Source organism: Cnephaeus nilssonii (assembly GCF_951640355.1).
Source record: "Cnephaeus nilssonii genome assembly, chromosome: 23".
Taxonomy (NCBI): Eukaryota; Metazoa; Chordata; class Mammalia; order Chiroptera; family Vespertilionidae; genus Cnephaeus; species Cnephaeus nilssonii.
The window spans coordinates 11,838,344-11,864,648 of record NC_137094.1 but is presented as its reverse complement, the minus strand read 5'-3'; the positions used below and the strand labels follow the sequence as shown (position 1 = coordinate 11,864,648).

Genomic DNA, 26,305 nt, shown 5'->3' with positions numbered 1-26,305 from the left:
AAGCAAACGTTTAAATTTTCTGGAATGGGTATTCATAGTAAGATAGCAAAAGTGTTAAGCTCTTTAAGAATATTTCTGATTAGAACCTCTATACACATATTTGTACAAACAAAAGCAATTATAACTATGAATCCCTGATTTAACCAACCGCACTAATGGGGTTTTCAGTTCAGTGGCCACTTCTGCAGATTACGAATGTAAGGACATCTAAGCCCGGCCTGCCTTCGATCGACCCAGGACGCCCTTGTCTCCATCCCTCTGAGTGGAGTCTGACCACACTGGAGGCCTCGCTCTCCGCAGGTTTCCCTGTTCTCCGGTCGGTGCCGGGTCCCGTATCGCTGACCAGACTTTTCTGCACTGTTACCTCCTTCCTCTCTTCCTTTCTTTCTCCCCTTCTCTCTCTCTCCCCCTTCAAACTCTGACTTCTCTCATGAGACCGGAGACTGCAAGCTCATGAAAGGCGGTGTTTGGCCACATGTTACAATTCAGCACAGGCCTCCCACCCGGGCAGGACCCCGCAGAAGCGAAGCGTGCGGTGTGTTCAGTTCGGTGTCATACTCACTTAAAAGGGGCCTTTTTCCTCGCGGCCACACTTGTTAACAAGGAAGACTGAAACCACCCGCCAAGCTGGTCTTTTCCTTCCAAGTACAAATCTGCTCTTTGGTCCGTACCTCAAAACAAGAATTGACAAGAACAGGAATGTAATTAATAGGAAAACAAAAACGGATCTGTATCCAAGCACTGAAAGGACAGAGTGATCACATTGTTTATTTCATGTGCCATGCAGTAACCAACGGCCATTAGCCTCCCTGCCAATATTAATCCAGATGAAGGAAATAAACCTTGCGTATGAACTCCCAAACCATAGGTAATTACCTTTATAGGTTAATTCATTTGATGTGCACTATAACTTGGTAAGGCAGGCATTACTATCATCCCCATTTTACAGATGAGGAGGCTGAGACCCTGAGAGGTTTTATTACTTGAACAAGGTCATGCAGATCAGCAGCAGCAACAGATAAGGATCCTGAACCTAGACAATCTGGAGTGCGTGTGCTCAACCAAGAAATTTAATCAGGAAAAAAAAAGAACTCTTGATAAATGGCCTATTATTAACTTCTAATTTGACAATGGCCTGGTAAAAAGATGGGCAAACTATAAAAAAGCCACATGAACCAGGGGCTGGGGTAGGAGGTGAGAGGGTGGGGTGGTTGGGATGAATGGCGGAACACGGAGGATTTTTAGGGCAATGAAAATACTCTATGACCCTATCATGATGGACACGTATCATTAACACATGTGTTCAAACCCCAGAATCTACATCGGCAAAGGTAACCCTGCTGTCACCCGTGGACTCTGGGTGGTGACGATGTGCAAATGTAGATCACGCACGGTAACACATGCCATCGGGTGGGGGATGTTGACAGGGGAGACTGAGGAAAGGGGGACAAAGGGTACGGGACACTGTGCTCGACACTCCATCTTATGGTGAACCTAAACCTGCTCCAAAAAATTAGTCTACTTAAAATTTAAAAATAATTCATGGTGGATTTTTTTTTTAATTACTGCAATAATTAATGCCTTTGCCAAATGTTTAAAAAATGTTTTAGAAATATAGTATGATTTATTACCTATATATGATTCACTTAAAAATACTACTCCCTTTCAGGAAGTTTTCAAGTTTCCATTTCTTAAGTTCTATTGACCTTGAACTCACAATGAAACCCGCACTTGACCTGGTGTTAAAATTGATAAGCCAAATCTCTTTCACTGCTATAAAATCTGTCAGCAAAAGCAAAACCATATGTCATGTAATCACCAAATTTATCTCATTAAACATTAGCAGGTACTGATGAAGCCTGGTAGCTAAAATTTAGCTCAAAATCAGGCTGATGTTATTTTTCAATAATGTCCTCTAAAGGAAATATGCAGACGTAGGCAATCAGTCATGTCACAGTGGACTTGATACCAACCACTTGAGAATGAGAAATACAACAAGCCTTCTCAGGAAAAGTAGGTGACTTCTTGTGGTGTTTTTTTTTAAGGCAAATCACCTTTACTTTATGGCCTTTTGAAGTATGAATTCACCTAGTATCTTGACTCCCATTTCATTTGTAATGCCTATCAAGTTTTGGTTTTTGTTGTGTGGTTGTTTTTTTTGGTCATAAAAGAATAAAAGGGAAGAAAATAGGGTAAAATATAAACCAATTAATCTAATTCTTATTAAGTAAATAAAATAATCTTATGAGATTACTCATTTTTTTTTTTGAGGAGGAGGAAGAATATAAGATCTGAGTGAAAAAGCAGAAAACTATGGTCTAAAATTAGACTTATGTATTATCATAAAGGTAGTTTATATTCTGGCAGCCTCCTATGCATGCAACATACATCTTTAAATAAATTAATTTTCTTGCTTTGAATTAATTACCCAAATGTGACAGGGAAGGAAAATATGGTTTGCTAGCCAGGTACATTTTTACCATCAATTTCATTTAATAAAGTATTTCTGCCACAAATATTTGATTAAGAACTTCACAAAATAGAAACAAAATGACTAAACGCCATCAGCACCATGGACAGCGGCACAGGGGTTGGGGGTCTTAAGGGCGTCCCCACGCTCTGTAACCCAGGTGATGACTCCAAGTGTAACTGGCATGCGCTGCACTTGGTAATGTAATATTATGTAAAACCACTTCAGAAATTAAAAAGCAATGCTAGCAGCAGCAATTCTCACCAAGGCCGAAGCAGTTAGTGAACTCTGAAATGTACTACATGAGCACTATGTCACATATTTTCTCTTAAATACAGTGGGAGAAACTTATGAAATGCTAATTCTGAAAATTCCTACATAAAAAATTATAAAACTGTATTAATATAACTTATACTTGGACATTTTATTCTGTATATTTAGCTATGATATAGAGTAAACATGAATTTACATGCATTTTGCTTTTCAAATTTCCTAAGCTGAAAGGCCAAGTGAAGGAATGGTTCCCCTCCTGGGATCCATACTGCTGTCCTCCCCATATGGAGGCCTCGAACCAGAGCATGCTCAGGGAAAACCTGAGGACAATCCCCGCCCATCCCTTTGACAACGGCCTCTGCACAGACAAGCCATTTGCCCGCACTCCCTTGCTCCCAAAGCAAACAGGGCCTCTTGGGCCACAGCCGGCCGTTCGAAGCAGTGCAAGCACCTGTCTGAGCTGCCACTGCTCCCTGGCACCTCATCCCGTCTCCTCCCTCACAGGGACGGCCAGCCGCATACTTTGCTTTATCGATAACTTCCCACTCAGTATCCCCAAGGATATTGCTCCCCCAGCAACTGAACACGTCCTCTGATGTGCACCTTCTCCTGCTCACCTAGTTCCTGCCCAATCGCTCCTTTCCCTTTAGCCAGTGAGTCACAGACTCACCCTAACTAGGAGTAAGTGTAAAATCAGTCAGCTGTTCATATTGGGGGGAGGAAGGGCATGTAGTAGAGAAGAAGGAGAACTGAAAACCAGGTACTGAGTCCCAGAGCCTGACTCTAGGCTATGTGACCAGCCCCTAACTGGCCTCTAATGCTGTCTCATTGCCGCTTCTGAAAAATGCTGGTCAGACGGTTTTAGTGCTGTCCACACTTTCTTTTATAGAACTGGGTGCCTCGGGGATGCCAGGTGGGCTGGGGAAGCTAAAGGAGGGAGAAAACCCCCACTTTTCTCTATCTCATGCATTGAGGTTCTGTATAAAATTTCACTTGGAAAAACAAAAACGAAGTTTACAAATCCTCAGACTGAATGATCTCCAAGGGTCCTTCCGATCTCAGATTACATTAGAGCAGATCTTCCAAGTAAAGCAAGAGGGATCCTGGATATAGATTCCTGCTAAGCAATGTCTACATAGTCTCAAAACTGCTTGATTGGTGTGCAGACTACAATTTAAATCACCTGGAAGCACACAGGCCCAGGAGGTTCCACTGTCAAACCAGATGTCCAGGATGTCCCGGCCCGGCTCGTACTCCAAGGCGTCGGGACCACCGACCTGAGGAGAAAGGTAAGAGCACTTTAGTTTCACCGGGAATGCACACGACAAATCCCCCAAAAGTCCAAAGGACATGAAATGCTTGCAACTATCACACTCACATTTTCAGATTAAATTTAAAACACTTACAAATATTTCACAATTACGTACAACTCACTCATTTGCATGTCAAAATTAGTATGGCCACCTGATTTACACATTTATTAATGCAAATATAAAACTGTTTGTAATTTTGCTTTTGTTTTTATTTTCTCAAGATTATCTTCCGTTTCGGATGTTTGGTGTATGATGCCACTGGCTACCCCTAATTCAGATCCTACAAAGTCCTGGTATACCGATGCCAGGCCCTGTTCTCGCAATTATAGCTACTTAAGCAAGTCCGTTCAAACTGTGGCCCTCAATGAGATAACAAAAACCCTCACACTCGCAGCTACGTTAAATACCAAGCTTCTCTAGCTAGACAAAACGTCTACTCTCCATGCACTGACTTCTATTTACAGTGAATAAACTCCTTCACTTTACATCACGCATGTCAAGCTCGTGGCCCACCAGCAGCGTGTTTGACATGCTTGCTTTACATGATAATGTACCTCCTTTTTTAACTCCCAAGAGTCTCTTCTGTTGTTGGAAAGTCATGCAATGCACACAGAGGCTGGTGCCTGACAAAGGGACTTCACCTGAGATAAGACTTCTTTCGGAAGGAGCTGCTCCGGGGGGAGAGTCCACCAGACATCGCTGCCATGCTGCTCCACCAGCTTAGCGATGTGCTCAATGGTCTGGCTGTTTCACGGGACAAGACAGAGTTGTTCCATTAACTGTTGTGATTAATGCCAACATTTTAAATGTTTTAAAAAGTAATGTTTTTCCCTATCGCAGGACATTTTCCTATCCTTTCCCCAAACTTCAGTGGTATTCTCTTCAACTACTTGTTCACTCGGCTGCTGCTATCATTTTAAATTCAATATAAATAATATCAATATATCTCAAAAATAAAATTAAATCATATGGATCCCTTAAAAGAAAAAAACTTCTCCTATTTCAGGTACTCATTTCCCTGTTTCTATCCATCTGTTTCCTATTCAACTACTTACATTCAAAACCTCTTAATTATCTCCCCCCCCCCCCCAATTTCTGCCCCAAAGCAACACATCCCGACAGTCCTACCTTTGAAATATTGCTCCAACTTGTTCTTGATCTAATACTGAATTTGTCCAAGCTCACTGCCACGATTCTAGATGGATGCAATGGTCTGACTTCTCCCCAATTCTCATCCCTTGAATGTCATAATACATCTCTGAGAGAACCACGCTCCTGAAACTGCTTCACCAATCCCCTCAGACACTTCCAGTGCCCGTCACAGCTCACAGGCCTGAGTCCAAGTCCACGTGCACAAGCAGCGCCACACCAGAACACCCCCAACACCAGCACGTCCCCTTGGACAACAGATACCCAGGCTGCTATCTGACTCTGCCACTTTTTATAGAGACTGTGTTCAAGTACCAACACGCCTCTAAGTCCTGGTTGTCCTCTGTGTTGCAAATAATACACTTCATTTGTTCAAAACTATCTACTGAGCACCTCCAATGTCTGGGACAGTGTTCTGAGCACCGGAGACAAAGCAGTTAAGGCAGGTAAGATCCCTGCCCTAATGGCCTTACATTTCAGCGATCCTATGTACTTCCTTAGGGTGACTGCAGACTGACGGACTGAGCCATGAGCACTCAGCACAGTGCCTAACACCCGCAGAGCCAGTAAGTGCAGATCAAACGAAAACTGAAACTGACCATATCTTTGGGGAGATACAGTTATAAATTATTAAAAAATTAAACTCAGGGCCCTGACAGGTTTGGCTCAGTGGATAGAGCGTCGGCCTGGGGACTCAAGGGTCCTGGGTTCGATTCTGGTCAAGGGCATGTACCTTGGTTGCGGGCACATCCCCAGTGGGGGGTGTGCAGGAGGCAGCTGACTGATGTTTCTCTTCGATGTTTCTAATTCTCTCTCCCTCTCCCTTCCTCTCTGTAAAAAATCAATAAAATATATTTTTTTAAAATTAAACTCGGAGAAATTTATGCTAAGTTTTCTCACAGGAACAACATACTTTTAATTTATTATCACAGCTTTGTGGACTTTACAACTTCCTCTAGTTGCTTTCTACTAAGTCACAGTGTATATCATGGTCAAGAGCATGGACCCTGGACCCAGACAGCTTTGGTTTAATTCCTGGTTCTATCACTGTCTAGCAGGTGACCCTGGGCAAAGCACTTAACGTTTCTGTACCTTGGTTTGTGAAATGCAAATAATAAGAGTATCATTACGCAAGCTATTACAGATCCTAATCAAGCTTATATATAAAATGCCTGGACCAATGTCTGGTACCCCTTACTTAGTAAGAAGAGGAGAAGTTGTAGCTATTATTCAAACCGATTCTCTAAAAGTCGGGTAAATTCAGACAGTTCATTTTGTTACCAAAACACATACCCACATTAATGGTTAGGTTAATTAAAATATAGACACTAAAGCCGACTTTTCTGTTATCCTCCTTTCTACCACAGTCCATCAACACAAGTAACTAAGAATTAACTATAGGTCCACGAAAGTCAATGACAATGGAAAGAGTAGTGGGTAGGAAAAAGCTTTAAGTTCTTAATCCGTATCTACGGTTTATGAATCATGACTGTAGCACAAATCATTTCACCTCTTGGGTCTGCTCATTCACCGACAGATGACATGTTTATTAAAAAATGTGGGAAGCAAAAGTCAAATGGATAGTATAAATTAAATACCTTATAATAGCAAAATATCACTATGAAGCAAAATATGCTATGAAGGATTAAAAAGTATAATGCTACCAGCATCTATTTTAAAGAAATTATAAAAAGCAATAATGTTAAAATGGGCACAAGTCCATAAATCTAACACAGTCACACATTTTATTTTAATGTATTTACTTCAGAGAGGAAGAGAGACTAGAAACATCAATAATGAGAGAGAATCATTGATCGGCTGCCTCCTACATGCCCCCTACGGGGGATCGAGCCTGCAACCCAGGCATGTGCCCTTAACCGGAATTGAACCCGGGACCCTCCAGTTCGCAGGCCGACACTCTATCCACTGAGCCAAACCAGGTAGGGCAAGTCACACATTTTAGATGGACTTTAACAGTAAAGATAAACTTTTGTGATGAGACCATAAAACACTCTGCAATAACTAATTATATGACAATATTTAGTTACTTATTACTATTTTATGCAGTTTGCACAGAACATTTTATCAGTTAAGAAAATATGAATATACTATAATAAAAAAATCTGAATAAACCTAAATGAGAGAGAGACTGGAAAAAGTACACTTACACTAGACACAAGTACAGCAGGTATGCTGTAAAAATCAGTTGCAATTTCAGGTAAACAGTAAAATAAAACAGAAAGCCAGTCTTAAACGTTGGAAATACACAGATTAAACAAATAGTACAAAAAATAAAATTAAAATTAAAAAATAGTACGAAAGTAAAAGCAAATGGTTCAAATTTCATGTTCACTTAGAAAATAGGATTGAAATGTTGGGATCAATATATTAACCCTTTGCACTCGCTTGCTTTTTTCTCGATTCCTTTATTCTAATGCTAACCGTGTCGAGTCATACTCGACATTAGAGTGCAAAAGGTTAATCAAAATAAACACTTATGCGTCCACCATGCACTATACTTGTCAAAGCCCCTTTTAAGCACTAACTGATTCACAGAAAACACATTTCGCTCGGCTCTGTGCCTCCTGGCTCCTTAGCACTCATGAGCCTAAGCCAGTAACACAGTGAAAGCCAGGCCTTGAAAGCGTGTCTCGTAAGTCATGGTTCAAACGTTTTTACTTTGCTATCCAGCCTCTCTAGCTCATCTAAAAGACCACTTAAAGTAAACACACACTCCTCCTCTCTCAGGTTTGCTAAGCAGAGGCTCAAGGACTAGCCATGAACCAGGTGAAGGAGGGGCACCAGGGCGTCTCGGGAGATTAGTGCTGACAGAACGAGTCCCGAGTCCAGTGACCAGAGTCCACCTGCGGCTCGGTAGATCCTGACAGGAGCACAGCATATTCCTCTCCTGAGCGCCAGTCTCCATGACACTGGGAAAAGCAACTTACAACTACAGGTGACAATGACATGTGCCCTTTTTTTTTTGACATGTCCATTTTAGAATGCCAAAGTCAACGCTTTTTTACATCCCTAAATAGCAGGTAGCTCAGTGAAGATTTAATATAAGTATTACTGAACTATGCTCAATTACTCTACCTCGTTGGTAACTAGAAATACCAAACAACGAAGAAAGATTCTGAGTTTGCAGCTGGCATATTATTAAGAAATTGTAAAAACCCACCCCCTCTAGTCAAATCTGAAATTCATGATTTAATTGCTACATTTTCTCAATTCCATTTTGAGACCGTAGACAACTATTACTTACATTTTTAAAACAAAAATAAAGGCAATTCTGGAGTTAGAGGATAAAAACGGAACCAAATTTCTGATACATAAGAATGCAGATTTCAAAGAGAAAAACATCCTCACATTCTAAACAGATCACAATTTAAGTGCACAGAATCGGTGTCACAAAGTGAAAATTTTCTCTTGGCTTGGACTCTGGCGGTCTGAATGATCCTAAGAAACTCTGGGAGAGAGTTTTAAGAACAAAACTTGCAATAAAAATGAACACACACATCCAACCTACAGACTTGAGGCTTGCTGGATTGCAAAATAAAAATAAATTTAATGTTCAAACAAAATCCGGTAAGATAATTTTGGGGGGAAAATACAAGCAAAGGCTGCACAACTGATCGAAAGATACTCATAGATCTGCAGCAAACCCTAGAAACAGCCACATGCTGGATGGGCTCCATTCATTTGATTTTCACACACAGGGAACGAGGCACCCATTAAGAGCTGAGCTACCACTTTTAATGACTGCATTCATTCTCTGAAATTGACGTAAGTTATCTCTTTCCTATACCATTATGTTCTTTTATAAACAACTACCATATGGGACCTCCTTACATATACATCATTGCACAAGACATCGGTCCCCTTATGTCCCTCGGATAAATACTTAGAAGTGTAATTGTTTTTCTAACAAAACTGAGATCATGCTTTAAAACATTTTGAAACGATTTGATAGGCAATTTTTAGTGATATCAAACATTCTTCAGAAAAAAATACAAGGAAGAAGTCAACATTTATTTTTGGAAATTTAAGAATTCCCCCATTCTGTTAATAATAGCCTATATTTAACAGTTAACTTATAACCTGAAGATCAGTGTAAATTACTGTCGACGAGAATGGGTGCAACCGCTTATCAGTACATAACCTATATGCTTCCATTTTAATGCTGTATTTCATAAAGCGATAAGTCCGTCATAAAACTCTGTACTTTACGCCAGAGCCTTATCTAAACACATGCATTACGTGCCCCTCAGGTTTCAATCAGCGAAAATGCCCCGGCAGTAAAAGCAACTACGGCACCAACCAATCCCCCTGGACTTTGACATCAACCAGGCTGGAAGCTTATTTAGCGTGTTATTGGAAATTAAGCAGCATTAGGATTGCTAGGTAATGAAGGAACGGTTGCTGTCCCAGTGTTTCCTGCGTTTTGTCTGCATAGAAGCAAAAAATACGAAGGACTACAAGAACTTTTCTTCTTCTGTAAGTTACCAGATGAAGGTAAGAGACTAAATGTTTCCTATTTATGTACTAATTTTAATTCTAGAACACTGAAGTTAGAGAAGGAAGCTATTTTTTAACTTAACGCTATGCTTATGTTTACAAGGTGAAGGAAACATATTTGGAGAAATTTTTCTTTGTTTAATACACATTATAATTTTCCACCAAATGGCCATGAACATGAGTAAAAAATTGAGGTAGCCAAAGCTTACACCCAACTTAAACTAGAAATTCCTTGCCTGTTTCTAGGAAATTTCTCATAATTTCCAGAAATGAGGAGCTACTAAGTTCCTTAAGTGCATAGGTTAACTACTGCATTAATACTGTTCAATTAATTATAATCATCTGAAATTGCGAAAGGAATTTAACAACTTCTTTTCCTTCCTAGGTAGCAAGTGTTTCTATAGTTTATTTTTTTTTATGCTAAAAATACTTACTTTATCTTTGTTAACTAGGAATAGATTTCCACCTGAATTATAATGGCATTAAATTACAGATTCAGAAAATGACTGATGATGTTAAAGACAGAAATGGAATGATTTGAGACTCTACAAATAGGAATATAAAGTGCAGATGATAACATTAATTCAAATCAAAATTAAACACCAGAGTTTCAAATATGCCAGCCTCTGAACTTATTTAGAATATGAATTCATGAAGATTTTCTTCTGTGAATTAGGTATACTTAAGAGATTATTTATAGACTTTCATCAAGAAAAGCTGAAGGCATCTTTTGATACACATAATGGAGTTATCAAGTGTAACAGCAACTCCATGTGGACTGTGTACCAAATTCCAGTGGAGATGCTGTTACTTTTGATGGTTACCAACTCGCTACAATATAAAGGCACATCCAAGAAAGACAGCAGATGGAAGTCACTGTGAGTCTCATCTCGGCTAAGTTCCCTGACTCACAACCTGCCACCTACCAATCCGGAGTGGGCTACCTCTTCCTCCGGTCCCTCCCAGCCCTCCGTGCCTGGGGCCACGCTGGTAACTAACCAATGGTGTACAGGAAAATGACCTATGAATTGACAGACAGTGTGGCTAAGTGTGTCTGTCATTTCTGTAGGCCAATATTCTGTATATCTTTACTACTTCGGAATCAGAAACCATACAAATAACACACAAAAAAAGAATCTGTAACAACCATGTAAATGTACTGACTGTAAATAAAACATAAATGGTGCCTGATGAATATCTGCTTGTGTTTTTCTGAGGAAGCTCACATTTATTTCACCCAGCTTACTGACCAATCAACCTATGTACCATTAAAATGTCATGATTAAACCAGTTTGCTCTGCTTACTAATATATACACGGGGTCTACCTCAATCAATTCAAGAAAATCCCCTAAAAAACTTGTTCTGCACTGGCTGGGTCACAGTTGGTTGAAGCATCATCCTGTGCACCCGAAGGTTGCGGTTCGATCCCCGGTCGGGTGGCATACGGGAGGCAATTGATCAATGTCTGTCTCTGTCTGTCTGTCTCTCTCTCACTTGTGTGCATTTATCTCAACTTCAATTCTTAATAGAGGTAATAAGGTATTAGTAGTTTACATCTGATCAAGTTCTCAATTAAACAACAACAACACATAAGCAACAATATTTAGGTCAAAGAGTCTTAGCTCCAAATTTTAATAAAATTATAATTGTAATAAAGAGCCTTATAATGACTTCCTGGTCTCCAGAATTTAGTTTCTTTTCCTAAAACAAACTCTCACTCTTAATGCCTATTTGAAAGCTTAAATTCCTTAACCTAGTACTCAAGACTCACTACAATTTGCCCCAATATTTCCTAGAGTTGATCTCTCTGAAATTCCCTCACACTCAGCACATTATGGCTCCTGCACACACGTTCTACTTTCCCCCCCAGCTCCTCAGCCCCTGCCCATCCCAATACTTCCCCAGATGTCCTAGCTCAGTGGTCGGCAAACTCATTAGTCAACAGAGCCAAATATCAACAGTACAACAACTGAAATTTCTTTAGAGAGCCAAATTTTTTAAACTTAAACTTCTTCTAACGCCACTTCTTCAAAACAGACTCGCCCAGGCCGTGGTATTTCGTGGAAGAGCCACACTCAAGGGGCCGAAGAGCCCATGTGGCTCGCGAGCCGCAGTTTGCCGACCACTGAGCTAGACCATCATCTCATATGAGCAGGGACCACGGGAGTCTTGTTCACTAACTCAAAGGTCAAGTGTCTGGCCTGGGGAAAAAAATCTCCTTTGCACTGAATAAGCTTTTCTGCTCCAAACTGTTTACTATGTCCATGTGTTATCTTTCCAAATGAAAAAAAAAAAAAAAGAAAGAAAAAAAAAAACTTAGGAAAAAATTTAGCTTCGATTGGGAATGTAATCACTACAACAAATGTAATTTTATACATTGAACTGTATTATAGTTTCTTAAATTTTAAAGCATCTACACAATCACATGACACTCTTCCCGCTGAAAGGGCGGGTAGACTCAGTAAGAGAAGTGACTCTAATTCATAAAGAAAAATTACACACTGGGACCCCCCACCAAACACTGTCCATCTTTGGATTCCCGATAGTTTGTTCTAGCACACGGCCTGGCACACAGGAACAAAGAATCCTCATAGAAAAAAAATATCGGAGCCTCTGTTTCTATGTATAAACATTGAAAAACACAGCTGTTCACATTTCAATCACATTGAAAGGATCTTGCTGAAATTTATATTTTATCCCCCCCAAAGATAATTATTTTAGAATATTTTATTTAACATCTATTAGGAGTTCTCAATAATCCACTATTTTTCCATTTCTGAGGAAAATACAACTCACTTTAAAATACTGAAAATATTTAGAAAGTCCTACCTGTTGATCAAGAATTCGTCTTTTGTCTTATGATGGAACACGGGAATCGGAACCCCCCACACTCTTTGCCTGGAAATACACCAATATGGCCGCCTGTCCATCATTTCAACCATGGCATTCTGGGCTGATCCAGGAATGAATTTCACCTTTTTTAACAATTCCTGCAATTGATTCACAAATTAAGTCCAGTGAGAGAAAGCATGACAAGTTTTCTAGAACTGTCACTATTTACCCTAATACAGCTCTTTTCCTTAGATATTTATACTCATTCACATGTCCCCCATCAACTCTCCTTACCCAAAAAACTAACTTAAACACTACACATTTCAGAGCAAATGAGGCAGTTGAACCAGGGCCACAAAGAACTACTAAAGAGCATCAAGAGCAGACGGCAGCTTTTGAGTATGTAATAAAAGATTTTATACCATTTCTAAGCACCAGACCAAAACTCGCAATAACAGGTAGCAATAACAGGCTTAGTAGAAGTATTATACTTCATTAAACTACACTTAAAATAAATTCAAACTTGAACTCAATCATTTTTTAAATGCTAAAGAAAAACTGTCATTGGTTGACAAACAAGGATTGCAAACTAACCTAATTTACATATAGTATGGTTAAAACATAAAAGCACGTTCTCAAAATAAGTGACTTCCCCTTTACTTACTATCTCTCATCTCTCAAGAACGCTCCCTCCTTGCCCAACCCTACCCTACCCCCCCACGCCCGACCCCACAACGCAAGAGCTGCAAATTACTAACATCTGATTTCATTTCATTTGTTAATTACTAAAATCACAAATTATATATATAGCAAAAATGTTTGGTAATAAGCTCAAACGAGGCCAAAGTATATTAACTTCATTTTAAAAACCTCCTTACCCATGAATAAAAGCATTTTTATATTTTCAGTTTCATGTTTAGTTTCCTCACTTACCTGAAACCCCTTCTCCCCCAAAGCCATTTGTAGCACCACCTACTGGCAGAATGACAAAACCTGCCATTCAATTTAAAATCTGGTTTAAAAATCCAAGAAATGTGAACGCTGATATTTGATTTTGTTACAGAATAACTATTACTTATTTAAGGTGGTGATGACGCCACTGGAATTATGTTTTAAAGAGTCTTTATCTTTCAGATTCACATGCTGAAATGTTTATGGAAGAAAGAATGCCTGAAATTTGTTTCAAAACAATCCAATGGATAGCGAGTAAAAAATGAGTGGTGAGCCCTGGCCGGTTTGGCTCAGTGGCTGGAGGGTCAGCCCACCCCCCAAAGGGTTTTGGGTTTGACTGCCTGTCTAGGGCATGTACCTCGGTTGCAGGGTCCATCCCTGGTCCCATTCAGGGTGCATGCGGGAGGCAACCAATCAATGTGTCTCTCTCACATCAATGGTTCTCTCTCTCTCTCTTTCTCTCCCACTCTTTTTCTCTGGCTATTTTTCCTCCCTCCCTCCCTCCCTCCCTCCTTCCTTTTCTCTCTCCCTCCCTCCCTCCCTCCCTCCATTCCATTCTAAAAATCAATGGAGCAAATATCTTCGGGTGAGGATTAACAACAAAAAGTGGTGGGAGAGGTTTGGGTAAAAACAAAATTGGTCATAAGCTGATTGTTGTTGAATTTAGGCAACAGAAGCATGGCAGTACCTCACTCTATTCTATCTCTGCAAAGAGCAACTGAAAATTGTATGTAAGACTTTTTTTAAAACAACTTCAGAATATTGCATCAGACTAAGATGTTTTGCATCCAAAAGTCTGTGCAGAGCTGGAAGTTACAAATTTTAACATTTACCAGTAAGGGCTTCATGGGATGTCAAACACGCACGCACACACACACACACACACACACACACACACAAAACCAGTCTATGTCACAATTGTCCCGTCAATACAAATTCAGAAAATGCAAATTGCTACGCATAGCTTTGGCAAGGGCCCCAAACTGCCATGCCAACATTTTATTAAATGAAAGAGTTCAAATACATATAAAACTTTAGAACAGGAGGTAGGCGTTATGATCACCTTTACACAGATGAGGAAACAGAGGTTCTGAGAGATTAAACCAGGGGTCCTCAAACTTTTTAAACAGGGGGCCAGTTCACTGTCCCTCAGACCATTGGAGGGCCGGACTATAGTTTAAAAAAAAACTATGAACAAATTCCTATGCACACTGCACATATCTTATTTTGAAGTAAAAAAACAAAACGGCAAAAACACCCACATGTGCCGTAGTTTGAGGACGCCTGGATTAAACAATTTGCCAAGCTCCATTCTGTCCCAATTCTATGCCACTTTCGCTGCACTGGGCAGGATCTGGGCAAGTCACTTAACCCCTCAGCCTGATTTTCCTCTCTTGTATAATGAGGAATGGAAATCCAAGGTCCTTCCTGATCTGAAATTCTACCATTTGATGAGACCAAACCCTAACAGCAGCACACCCTCCCTCCGCCTCACACTGAGAATCGTACCAGCAGCCCTCCCCCACTGAGAACGTGGAAGCCAGGCTGCAGTAGGACGCCTGCCTACCTTGGCTGTGGCCTTGAGCTCCGTGATGTTTACAAACCACTGCTTGCTGGCACGAATAACCACTGGCTTCTTAGTCCTCCAGTCGTAGGGATAACTGTGTACCAATTTCTCCTCTAGCAACAAATTCTTTGAAGCCTGAAGCATCTTTATAACTTAAAAAAAGTCAGTAACAATTTGCGTTAGACATCTTTACAAGTACTATGAAAATCCTAGTAACTCTCTAAACTCCCAGGAGACCTAAATCTGCACCAGCAGGTGCCAGGAAGAGTAGCCACCTACCAAGTATCACAGGCATAACCTGGGAATCTCCTGGCAAAACACGCAGGGACTATAAAACCCTAACCAGACTCAGGATTATCCCACTGCCTTCCCTTCAAAGGAAAGATGAACAAGATACACTTAGAACTCTACACTTGAAATTCAGAGTCACAATCTTACATGTCTAGGTTCTTAAAACGGTGACCATGTATTCTGGCAGAAACCAGGTACAGTGAAAAAAAAAAGATACCAGGTACAGTGAGGTGAATTTTGTTCCCCAAAAAGAGATGCTCAAGCCCTCACTCCCAGACCCTGTGAATGTGAGCTTATATGGAAATGGGGTTTTCGTAGATGCGATCGAGTTATGATGAAGTCACAGGACTAGAGTGAGCCCTAACCCAATCACTGTCCTTACAAGAGGAACGAACACAGTCACACAGAGCAGAGGAGGGCGGGTGACACTGGAGGCAGAGACTGGAGTAACAGCTCTACACCCAGGACTGGTTTAACCCAGGGATTACCAGGAGCCACCGGAAATGGAAGAGGCAAGGAAGGATTCGTCCACAGATCTCTCAGAGGGAGCGCGGCCCTGCCCACACCTTGATTTGCTTAAACAGGACATCTTCAAAGCAAGGGATGGAAAACTCTAAACTCTATTTTAAACCATGTGGCAAAATAAGATGTAGTTTTAGCTTTTTGTTGAAAGTATAAGATGGGAGCATAAGTCAAGGTTCCTGCTGGCTACTTTTCAGAAAATACAGATTTATGACATCAACAGACACAATACTCACCCACATCCGTCCCCTCGTCAAGGACGGCCTTGTTTTGAAGTTCAGGTCCCGCAGCTGCTGTGAAAACGCCATCTTCATCCACTAAACAATCCTACAAAGTGTCATTTTGAAAAATTAAAGTATCGAGACATTTTATCTTATGACAGTATCTGGCAAGACAATACAGATAAGACATCTCAGCCTAATAAACAAGGCGTGCGGCCCGCCGGCCGAGAATCTGACATGCTTGGTCTAGTCTCTCACTACGTTGAAATGTTGAGGACTTATTCAGTGACTAGGAAATGTAAATTTATACATTTACATCCCTAAAGGCAAAATGTCTTATTAAAGCAGAGACCTAATGTTTACTAAAAAATAGAACATCACTTTTAATTTGATCTCTACTAATTTATGGATCTATGGCAACTTACATACACCGTGTGATGACTTTGCAACTCACCTTTAAATGGAAAAACTTGCTAAGTAATTGGTGTGTATATTTAGAGAGGACTATATAGTTTTAAAAACACCTGTTCTTTTCAACTAGTAAAACTAGTGAAGTCCACTTGGCAATTTTCAGAGTAAGTAATTCGTCTATGTGACTTCATATTTGAAAGAAAAAGCTGCCCCATTTAATGTACATTCTTCAATTTTAATTTTGTGCTGATTTTGTGTTGCCTTAAGAAATCTTTCTCAATTAGGGTGAATTAATGAAGCTCTAGTGGATTGCACAAATTTCACAATTATAATGATGAAAGTGATTGTTCATTATAAAAAAAGAAAGATGTTACTAGATTTATCACTTTAATTCTACGAAAGCAGCAATTAAAAAGGAAGGAAGAGGACCAGTACCGTGGACAGGTTGTGTTGGGAAGCTACACTGTAATCTTCCATACCATGAGCGGGGGCTGTGTGAACCAATCCCGTCCCTTTGGTCATGGTCACATGATTTGCAGGTAGAAGAGGAGAGACTTTATCAGGAAGTAAAGGATGAGTGCAAGTACCATTTTCCAAATCGGCACCTGAAGGCAAAGAAAAGCACAATGAAAAGAATCATCTCATATGGCGATTCTTCTGCCTCTCTAAGAGCAGCCACCGAGCAGACAAGAGGAGCAGACTGGCACAGATTGGCCCACGCCCGGCTTCCCCCTTCCCTTGCTCTGGGAGCTCTAAGTGATTAATAAGAAACAGTATGTATTTTTCTGCAAAGAAAACCTACCCCGTCCAAATTATTCCGTTTTAGCTGTTCAACATTCTTACTACTCTAATCAGTCATAAGCTAGTTGTCACCAGCATATTTTGCCAGCCATGAGAATTACATCTACTGCTTGGAAATGTGGTGGCTCAAAATAGCAACCCAATACTTCTCTGCCCAGTAATAACTTGAAACAATTACATAATCTAGAAAAGTGATCTTAAATATAACCACTTTCAAAAACCTTGAGAGAATGCCCTTCAGCTTCCATAACAACATCTAACTTGTGGAGTAGACATTTTGCACTCAAAATGCAGGCAGGGGATTGGCAGGGGGAGGTAAAGAGGGGGCGTATGGAGTAAGAATATACTGGATCCTCCTTACCTATTGCACCAGTAAGGACCAAGTGATATTAAGTGATAAACATTCTGTAGTTTCTTTCCTGCCCTTCCCTTAAAATCCTCTTTATTTTTGCTAAGACTGTTGAAACTTCGAACTGGCTTGTACCTGAACCTATGAATTTAGATAGAGGGCTTCACTATTAGTTAGGCAATCTTTCCATTTTGGGATATCTCATTCATTTAAAAAACATTAAAAAAAATGCGAAGATATATCATTCCTAAGGATCAAAGGTAATTTTATTTATTTATTTATTTTTATTGATTTCAGAGAGAGGAAGGGAGAAGGGGAGATAGAAACATCAATGGATGAGAGAGAATCATTGATCATCTGTCCCCTGCACAGTCCCTACTGAGCATGGAGCCCACAACCGCGGCAGGTGCCCTGACCTGGAATCGAGCCATGACCTCCTGGTTCACAAGTCAACACTCAATCACTGAGCCACACCAGCCGGGCCAAAGGTCATTTTAAAACTTCCCTAGATTCCCACAGTTATAGCTCAAAACCAGACCCAAATTGAAGCCCACTAAAGATTGTTTTGATTGAAGCACTGTCTTTGGACTAATTTTCAGAATTTACTCAATTTCCTTAGTAAAATAATGCACCAAAAATAAATATATTTACTTCCTCCCATGCTCTTTTGATTACATCAGATAAAAATGATTTTTCGCAATTTAATTTTGGATAAAAAGTTGAAAAGATCTTTGTACATTCTACCTCGCAGAAAGGACACTTGTCCAATTTTACATTGGATATTTGGCAGAAATTTTTTTTGTCTGTTGTGCCTTTGTCAATGTTCACATTTTTCTATGCCCCTATCATGTTTAATGTATAGTCTCCTCCAGGGGAATCACTGTGACACATATTCTAGAAAGGCAGAAGCCACATCTGTTTGGATTCAGAATGAGCAGCGTTCAGCAAAGTACCTCAACCAACCCAATCTTTTGATGACTGTGATAGTCAGAATATCTATAAATCTTCACCTGAAAATGTCGAAATAACCTCAAATGTTGTTTTCAAAGCAGAAGCCACAAACGTCACTTTGTCTGCAGCCAGTATGTACAGCTCTCCAGATGTGGAACATTTCACAACGGCATACCTCAAATAAAAGTTTAGGGTACAGTTACTAACAATGAGGGAAGAAAAGCCACGGGTAACATTTAAAATGTGTTACTGCCATTTTTGAAAAACTAACTTCAAAATCCCAAAAGTACTATTTTCTTTTCTTTTTTTAAATAATACATTTGTGGGGGATATATATATATATATATATTTATTCTTTTATTGATTTCAGAGAGGAAAGAAGAGGGAGAGATAGAAACATCCATGATGAGAGAGAATCATGGATTGGCTGCCTCCTGCAAGTCCCCCAATGGGGATTGAGCCCACAACCCGGGCATGTGCCCTTGACCGGAATCGAACCTGGGACCTTTCAGTTCGAAGGCCGATGCTCTATCCACTGAGCCAAACCGGCTAGGGCCCAAAGTACTATTTTCAAAGGACTTCATCCCTTACATCTGTTTTGTTTTCCAAAAAAGCTGGAAATAAGATCTTAAAGTCTATATGAACACAGTTAAGTTAGAACTCATTAACTTTTAAGAGGATAATGAGGATGAAATAAGTTCAAAATAATGCTCATGACAGAACTGATCCTACTTGTGGATTAAACAAACAAAAAAATGCACTGCTATACCTACTTTGCATCTGGCATATAACAAACAGCCTGATTGGCTGGGATTGTCCAAGGCTGTGTGGTCCAGACTAAAATACTAACGGGAGAGGAACCATCTGTGAGAACAGAGTTTCAAATATGTTAGCAAATGTTCCAATTCCATAACCGTCATCAACTCAAGCAATGAATAAATCGTACCTATGAGAGATGCCAGCTTGGGAGCAGGTTTCAAGAGAGGGAATTTCACATACACTGAGCGACTGACATGCTGGGGGTTGTACTCCAGTTCCGCTTCAGCCAAGGCAGTCCTGAGGTTGAAACATATTAGACATAAGGATCTGGAAGCCTCACAAAATTTCTCCTTTATTAAGCAAAAACACACAAATACCTCGATGAGGGAGACCAAAACACAGGTTTGTAAGACCGGTAAATCAGGCCCTAGAAAAGACAAAGAGAGTCTATGAAAAGCTGGAATTCTGTAATAATCTAACACTCGCGGAGGAAAAAAGTACTTCGTTACCTTGTCGTACATTTGGTAGAAAATTCTCAACTGTTTGGCCTCGTAACTGCCATCAAACGTATAGTAGCAATTGTTCCAGTCTGCCATAATTCCCCAACGAATAAATGCCGACTTCTGTTTCTCAATTGCTGCTTTAGCAAATGACCTAGCTGAACAAAATAGACATGAAAACGCTTTGAAAAACCCGTAAATGCCCATTCTTCAAAATGGCTCAGCATGTATCTCTCTAAATGCAGGTATTGTACACAGTTTAGATGATAGAGTTTACTTAATAGGGAAGTTACTTTGAAAGCTAAAGGTGTTCAAACTCTAAAATTAACTAGAATTTCTAAAGTTAAAATTCTGTTACCATCTTCTCTATTTTCTAGACTTTGTATAATGACCTCACATTTAGAAAAAATACCCTGGAAGAATTCCTCAAATTTCTGAATTTAAGAAAAGATCAGAGAATATATTTCATTAAACAAAAGAAATTAAGCAGTACATATAGTCAATGATAATAAGTTTCACAAGGAAGTAAATAATCTTCGCAATCATATCCAAATATACAATAGCTTAACATATACAAATACAAGATTCCTTGCCGACCCAATCTACTAAAGAATCAAATAAGAGATTAATTTAAAATATATTTGTATTTTAGAATTTACTTTTGTTTTATCCCCTGAAATAGGTCAACAGCCCTAGCTAGGAAAAGAAATAAAAACACTGGTCAAAATAATAATCTCAAAATATGGAGACTAGGCCTAGCCAGTTTGGCTCAGAGGATAGAGCGTCGAGACTCTGACTAAAGGGTCCCAGGTTCGATTCTGGTCAAGGGCATGTACCTCGGTTGCAGGCTCGATCCCCGGCCCTGGTAGGGGGCAGACAGGAGGCAACCAATCAATGTCTCTCTATCTCATATCAATGTTTCTCTCTCTGTGTCTCCCCCTCCCTTTCACTCTCTCTAAAAACCAATGGAAAAATGTCATATATATATATATATATATATACACACACATATATATAAAAATATATATACATATATATATGTATATGTGTGTGTGTGTATATATATGTACATATATATATGTACATATATGAAGACTCAAGAATTGAATGATGTACTTGGAAATGCTTACAAATCTTTCCTTCAATCTCTGAACATAAGTTCTCACAAAGGTCAATTTTTAAAAATCTGAATTTTCTGTGACAAAGCGGTTTCCAACAGATCTCATTATAACTACAAACAAAAACAAAATAAACAGGTCCCTCTAATCAAGCCCAGACTTTTCCTAAGAACCAGTGTTGACAAATACCATCTCCAAACAGAAACACAGGTTACTTACCTTTCTCTCTAATTTCCATCGCTGACAGATTCTGAGCTTTCCCACCAAGTTCTGATAAGACTTTCACTTCAATGGGTAATCCATGACAATCCCAGCCCGGCACAAAGTGGATTTTGGAACCTCTCATCATGTGGAATCGATTGGCTATGTCTTTCAAAATCTGCAAAGAAAATGCTAATCATCACTCATACATGAAGCATGTATCCAACAACTTACCTTATTTTCTTAATATTTTAAAACACTGAGAAAGCCCAATTTTAAAAGGATTTATATAAAGTAACCTACTAATTCTACATAAAAACAAGAATAACAGATATTTGAAGTTATGCTTTTTGGCCGGCTGATGTAAAATGTGCAATAATTGAAAAATGAGCTATTAAGCAGCATAGTTTATCCTCTGTGGAACGTGCACTATGTATAACATATCTCAAATGTTAAAAGTTTTCAACACAACTTACTTTTCTAATACAATATATACAATCCATATTATAATGCAACACTGCTCTAAGCTGTATGGACCTGTTTCGTGACCAAATTCCTGGTTTTGAAAGCAGAGACAGATGGCCAAGGCCACACCCTCTCCCATTTTCCCACGTAAGTATAAAGAACTCAAGAAAAAACAAAAACTGATGAACAAATTGTGGTATATTCTCTCAATAGAATGCTACTCAGCCATGAAAAAAGAAGCAATTACTGATATCTAAAACAACATGAATGAATTTCAGAAATACTACATGCATGGTTGATAGAAACCAGACATCGAAAAATACTAGTATATGCTTTTATTCCGCCTCTCTGAAATTTTAGAATAGGTTAAAAAAACCTACAGCAATAGAAGCCAAAACCTTGATTGCCAAATACCAACCCATTAGGGATTAGGTTTCAACATATGAATTTGGAAGAAGAAACAAGTATTCAGTCTATAGCAGCTCTAACATATTTTATTTATCTTATTGATTATGTCTTCCCTGACTAAAGCATAACAAGCTCCAAAGGACAAGACCTATCTTTATTTTGTTCACTGATTATTTCCAGACCAGAACAACGCCTGGCACATAGTAGGTATTCAATAATGACTTACTGACTAAAACGAAATTTACTAACGTGAAATAACAAGCTCAAAGCAAATGCCAGTGATGTTATACTTCACGCAGGACCGAAATGGTTTACTGCTGCTTTCTGTCAAGACATTCATTTTATGTGTCAATGCAAATTTACGTAATTGTCATAGTATTCGAGCACTCTTTTGTAAAGTGTATTTAAATATTTTCCCCCCAAGTCTTATAGACTTAATTATGATTACCTTATTTAAAGCATGTCCCACATGCGGATCACCATTTGCATAAGGAGGTCCATCGTGAAGACAAAATTCCGTCTTGACTTTTCTTTCTCTCTGCCATGAATAAAGTTCTGAAAATCCACATTTCTGTTTAAAAAGAGCGATAAAGTCTGAACATCAGATGGAGCCTACAACTAAGGTACGTGCCCTTGACTGGAATCGAACCCGAGACCCTTCAGTCCAAGGACCCACGCTCTATCCACTGAGCCAAACTGGCTAGGGTGAGTTTGTTTTTGTTTTTTGTTGTTGTTGTTTTTTGCTGGATCCCTTCAGGTTTTTCACCAGCCTCCTTAACCCCCTTCCCCTCTGACAGCTGAGTACTCTTTCCAAACCTTTCAACAGCCGCCCTCACAGACTTCTGATTAAACCTAAGCCCTTGCTACTCTCTAAGTCTGAGACAACACGCAGTGCAATCTACTACGTGACCTTGGCCAACTCAACTTTGCCCTACCGGGCCTGTTTCCTCCTTTGAAAAAAACGTTAACATCCACTTGGTGTGAAGATGAAATGAGAGAACATCTGAAACGGTGACAGTTCCTGGAATACAGAAGGTACTGGATAAAACACTTTCAAAAATTAGGTGCCAGAACAAGTCGATGAGTCTAGTACTATGATAACTGTCATATTTAAGCTAACCGATACTTGCTGAACCAATAGATCCTGAGTGTCAGGGGCTTTAAAGACTCTAGAAGGAGAGAAACTAACATGTGAGCCTCTGCCCTTAGAATATTCTATTTAATACAGGAGGCAGTCACATAGTTTGGGAAGCAACTCAGAGGAAGTTAAGTAGCACCACTCTGTCCTGCAAACAAGTCATAATTCCAACTAGGGATTGGTTAACATCACATAGGTGATCTTCTACTTGTCCTCATAACCAAAAAAAAAAATTTTTTTTTTAATTTTTATTGATTTCAGAGGAAGAGAGGGATAGAAACAGAAACACTGCCCTAGCCGGTTTGGCTCAGTGGATAGAGCGTTGGCCTGCGGACTGTAGGGTCCCAGGTTCGATTCCGGTCAAGGGCACACGCCCAGGTTTCGGGCTCCATCCCCAGTGGGGGGGGGGGGGGGGGGCAGGAAGACACCGAATCAATGATTCTCTCTCATCATTGATGTTTCCATCTCTCTCTCCCTCTCCCTTCCTCTCTGAAATTAATAAAAATATATATTTTGTAAAAAAACACAGAAACATCAATGATGAGAGAGAATCATCCATTAGTTGCTCTCCTGCACGCCCCCACTGATCAAGCCCGAAACCCAGGCATGTGCCCTGACCTGGACTAGAACTGTGACCTCCGGGTTCCTAAATCGAGGGTCAACCACTGACCCACACCGGCTCGGGGCAATAACCAAATTTTTATTTATATGTGAACATATTCATTTACTTTTTACAAGCCCCTGGGAACGTATCCACACTGACCTGTTGTGCCCAAGCTGAAACATGGGACTTAACGCTATCTGAGCGCCGCTAGATTCCCCCTGAATATTCTGCTCGGGAACCGGCTGCCCCTTAGGGACTTACCTCCAGGTTCTTCACTTAAGTTTCAGGCAGAAAACCCGAAAGAAGTGGGTGGTTTCCACTCATCTGATCACACACACACACACACACACACACACACACCCCAAAGGGGCCTGGAGCCCGCGGGCCTGTCCCACGCCCTCCCCGCCCAGACGGGACCGCCCGTCTCCCCAGCACCCGCCGGCCCGGCCTCCCCTCCCGGTCCCCCGCGCGGCGCAGAGGCGGGGCGCACCTGCTGCATCTCCAGCTCCGTGTCGGGCTGCTGGCGCCCCAGCAGCTTCATGGGGAAGCTGGTCTGCGGCAGCAGCACCGTGTCCCGGTACTTGCCGTCACTCGCGTTCTGCAGCTGGTTACTGGCCCCGGCGACCGAGCGCACCACCAGCCCCCGGGCGGCCCCTCGCCACCCCGGGCGACGGGGGAGGCGGGGCGGCCCCCACAGGTTCCAGGCGGCGGCCAGGGCCCCCGGCCCCGGCCCCGGCCCGCGAGGACGCAGCCCCCAACGCATGCCGGGCCGCCCCCAAGCTCCCGGGGGGATCGCCGGGGCCTCGGCTCCCACACGGGATCGGGAAACAGGGACTCCAGCGAAACCTCGCGAGTCAAGCGGGAGTGCGCACGCGCGCGGGGCACGGCGGGTTAGGGAGCGCAGCCTTCCCGATCCGAGAGAACAGGCCAGCTCCGGGTATTCGCTTCAGCCGCCGGGGTAGAGGCGGGAGTGGGTGGGAGGCCTGATTCCGAGGGGCGGGGCTGGCTCCGAGGGGCGGGGCGGGGCCAGATGTGGCCGCAGCTGGGGCTTTGATTTCAATCACAGCGCCCTGCCCTTAAAAAAATAATAAAAAATTTAAAATATATATATGTATATATATATACATATATATATATATACATATATATATTTGTATTTAACCCAATGTATCCAAGATAGTAATCACTTTAACATGTAATTCATATGAAAGTATAAGTAAGATATTTCGCATCCTTTCTCTTCATGCTGTCTTCGAAATTTGGTATGTATTTTACGCATACAGCACATCTCAATTTGGGCTAGTAACTTGGGTGTCCTGGTCAGTGTAGTTCACACCTGTTACCTCTTGGGGATGGTCTTCCTAATCATAAAACACAACATCTAGAAGATGAAATGAAAAGACGGACAGGTTTCCTACAAAAGTGAAAACGAAATGTTGTTTGGAAAAAGACACCCCAAAGTGAGAAGGCAAGTGGCAAAGAGGAGAACGCATCCATGTCAGCTCTTCACCTGTGTCAGTGTTTCATCTGTGAGGCGGGGTAGATTCTATGAGTATGCCTATTTTACAGGTAAGGAGACTGAGGCACACAGAGTTAAATAATTTTCCCAAGATCACACCCCTGAGTAGTAGTAGAGCTGGAATTCAAATCCAGGCAGCTGGCCGCCAGTGCCCGCTTGCTTAATCCCTGTGTTATATCGCCTCCCTGCACTCTGCACACGTACCTCAAAGATATTGTGGGTTCGGTGCCAGACCACCCGAATAAAGCAAGTGCTGCAATGAAGTGAGTCGGAATCTTTTTACTGACTGATGGTCTTGCTTCCATTTGTAAAACAAAACAAAACAACGCAACACCTGTGAAGAGCAGTAAAGCAAAGCTCAATAAAGTGACGTATACTTGTAGGAGAAAACATTTGCAATGCATTTTCAAAAATTAATATCCAAAATGCATAAAGAGCTGCTACAAATCAAAAATATATAAACAACCCAACAGACAAAAGGGCAAGGGATAAGAACCAGCAATTCATAGACAGAAATGAAAACAAAAAGATTCTCAACTTCAGAAGTCATTGAGGAGAGGTAGTTAAACCAAGATACCATTTTCGTCCAATACATTAGCACAAAAATTAACAAGTTTGATTACACGGTTTAAGTGGCCCCTCTCACACTGCTGGTGGTAATGTAAAATTTGTACTGCCTTTTTGAATGGCAACTTGGTAACATCCATCGCTATGTAAAATGCATTTCAGCTCGGCCGGTGTGGCTCAGGGGTTGAATGTCAGCCTATGAACCAAGAGGTCATGGTTCGATTCCCTGTTAGGGCACATGCCTGCGTGTGGGCTCCATCCCCTATGGGGGGCGTGCAGCAGGCAGCCAATCAATGACTCTTTCTCATCATTGATGTTTCTATTTCTCTGTACCTCTCCCTTCCTCTCTGAAATCAATAAAATCTTTTTAAATAAATTTTTAATGTTTAAAAATGAAGTAGTACCT

The 26,305-nt window shown here is 40.8% G+C and overlaps 1 protein-coding gene across 1 annotated transcript in view; it reads right to left on the bottom strand.

Moving 5' to 3' along the window:
* IARS2 (isoleucyl-tRNA synthetase 2, mitochondrial) overlaps window positions 1-24,666 on the bottom strand; it is a 32,298-nt gene extending 7,632 nt beyond the window's left edge. The window contains exons 1-15 of the mRNA XM_079763697.1: window positions 24,304-24,666; window positions 22,520-22,642; window positions 21,217-21,376; window positions 19,889-20,037; window positions 19,757-19,806; window positions 19,567-19,676; window positions 19,394-19,484; window positions 18,680-18,795; window positions 16,955-17,124; window positions 16,124-16,214; window positions 15,075-15,226; window positions 12,554-12,714; window positions 4,698-4,800; window positions 3,927-4,020; window positions 563-671 (exon numbers count right to left, since the gene is read on the bottom strand). Of these exons, the coding sequence (XP_079619823.1) occupies window positions 563-671; window positions 3,927-4,020; window positions 4,698-4,800; window positions 12,554-12,714; window positions 15,075-15,226; window positions 16,124-16,214; window positions 16,955-17,124; window positions 18,680-18,795; window positions 19,394-19,484; window positions 19,567-19,676; window positions 19,757-19,806; window positions 19,889-20,037; window positions 21,217-21,376; window positions 22,520-22,642; window positions 24,304-24,576 (1,952 nt within the window). The 5' untranslated portion in view covers window positions 24,577-24,666. The remainder of the gene's footprint in view (window positions 1-562; window positions 672-3,926; window positions 4,021-4,697; window positions 4,801-12,553; window positions 12,715-15,074; window positions 15,227-16,123; window positions 16,215-16,954; window positions 17,125-18,679; window positions 18,796-19,393; window positions 19,485-19,566; window positions 19,677-19,756; window positions 19,807-19,888; window positions 20,038-21,216; window positions 21,377-22,519; window positions 22,643-24,303) is intronic.
* Window positions 24,667-26,305: the final 1,639 nt, after the last annotated feature.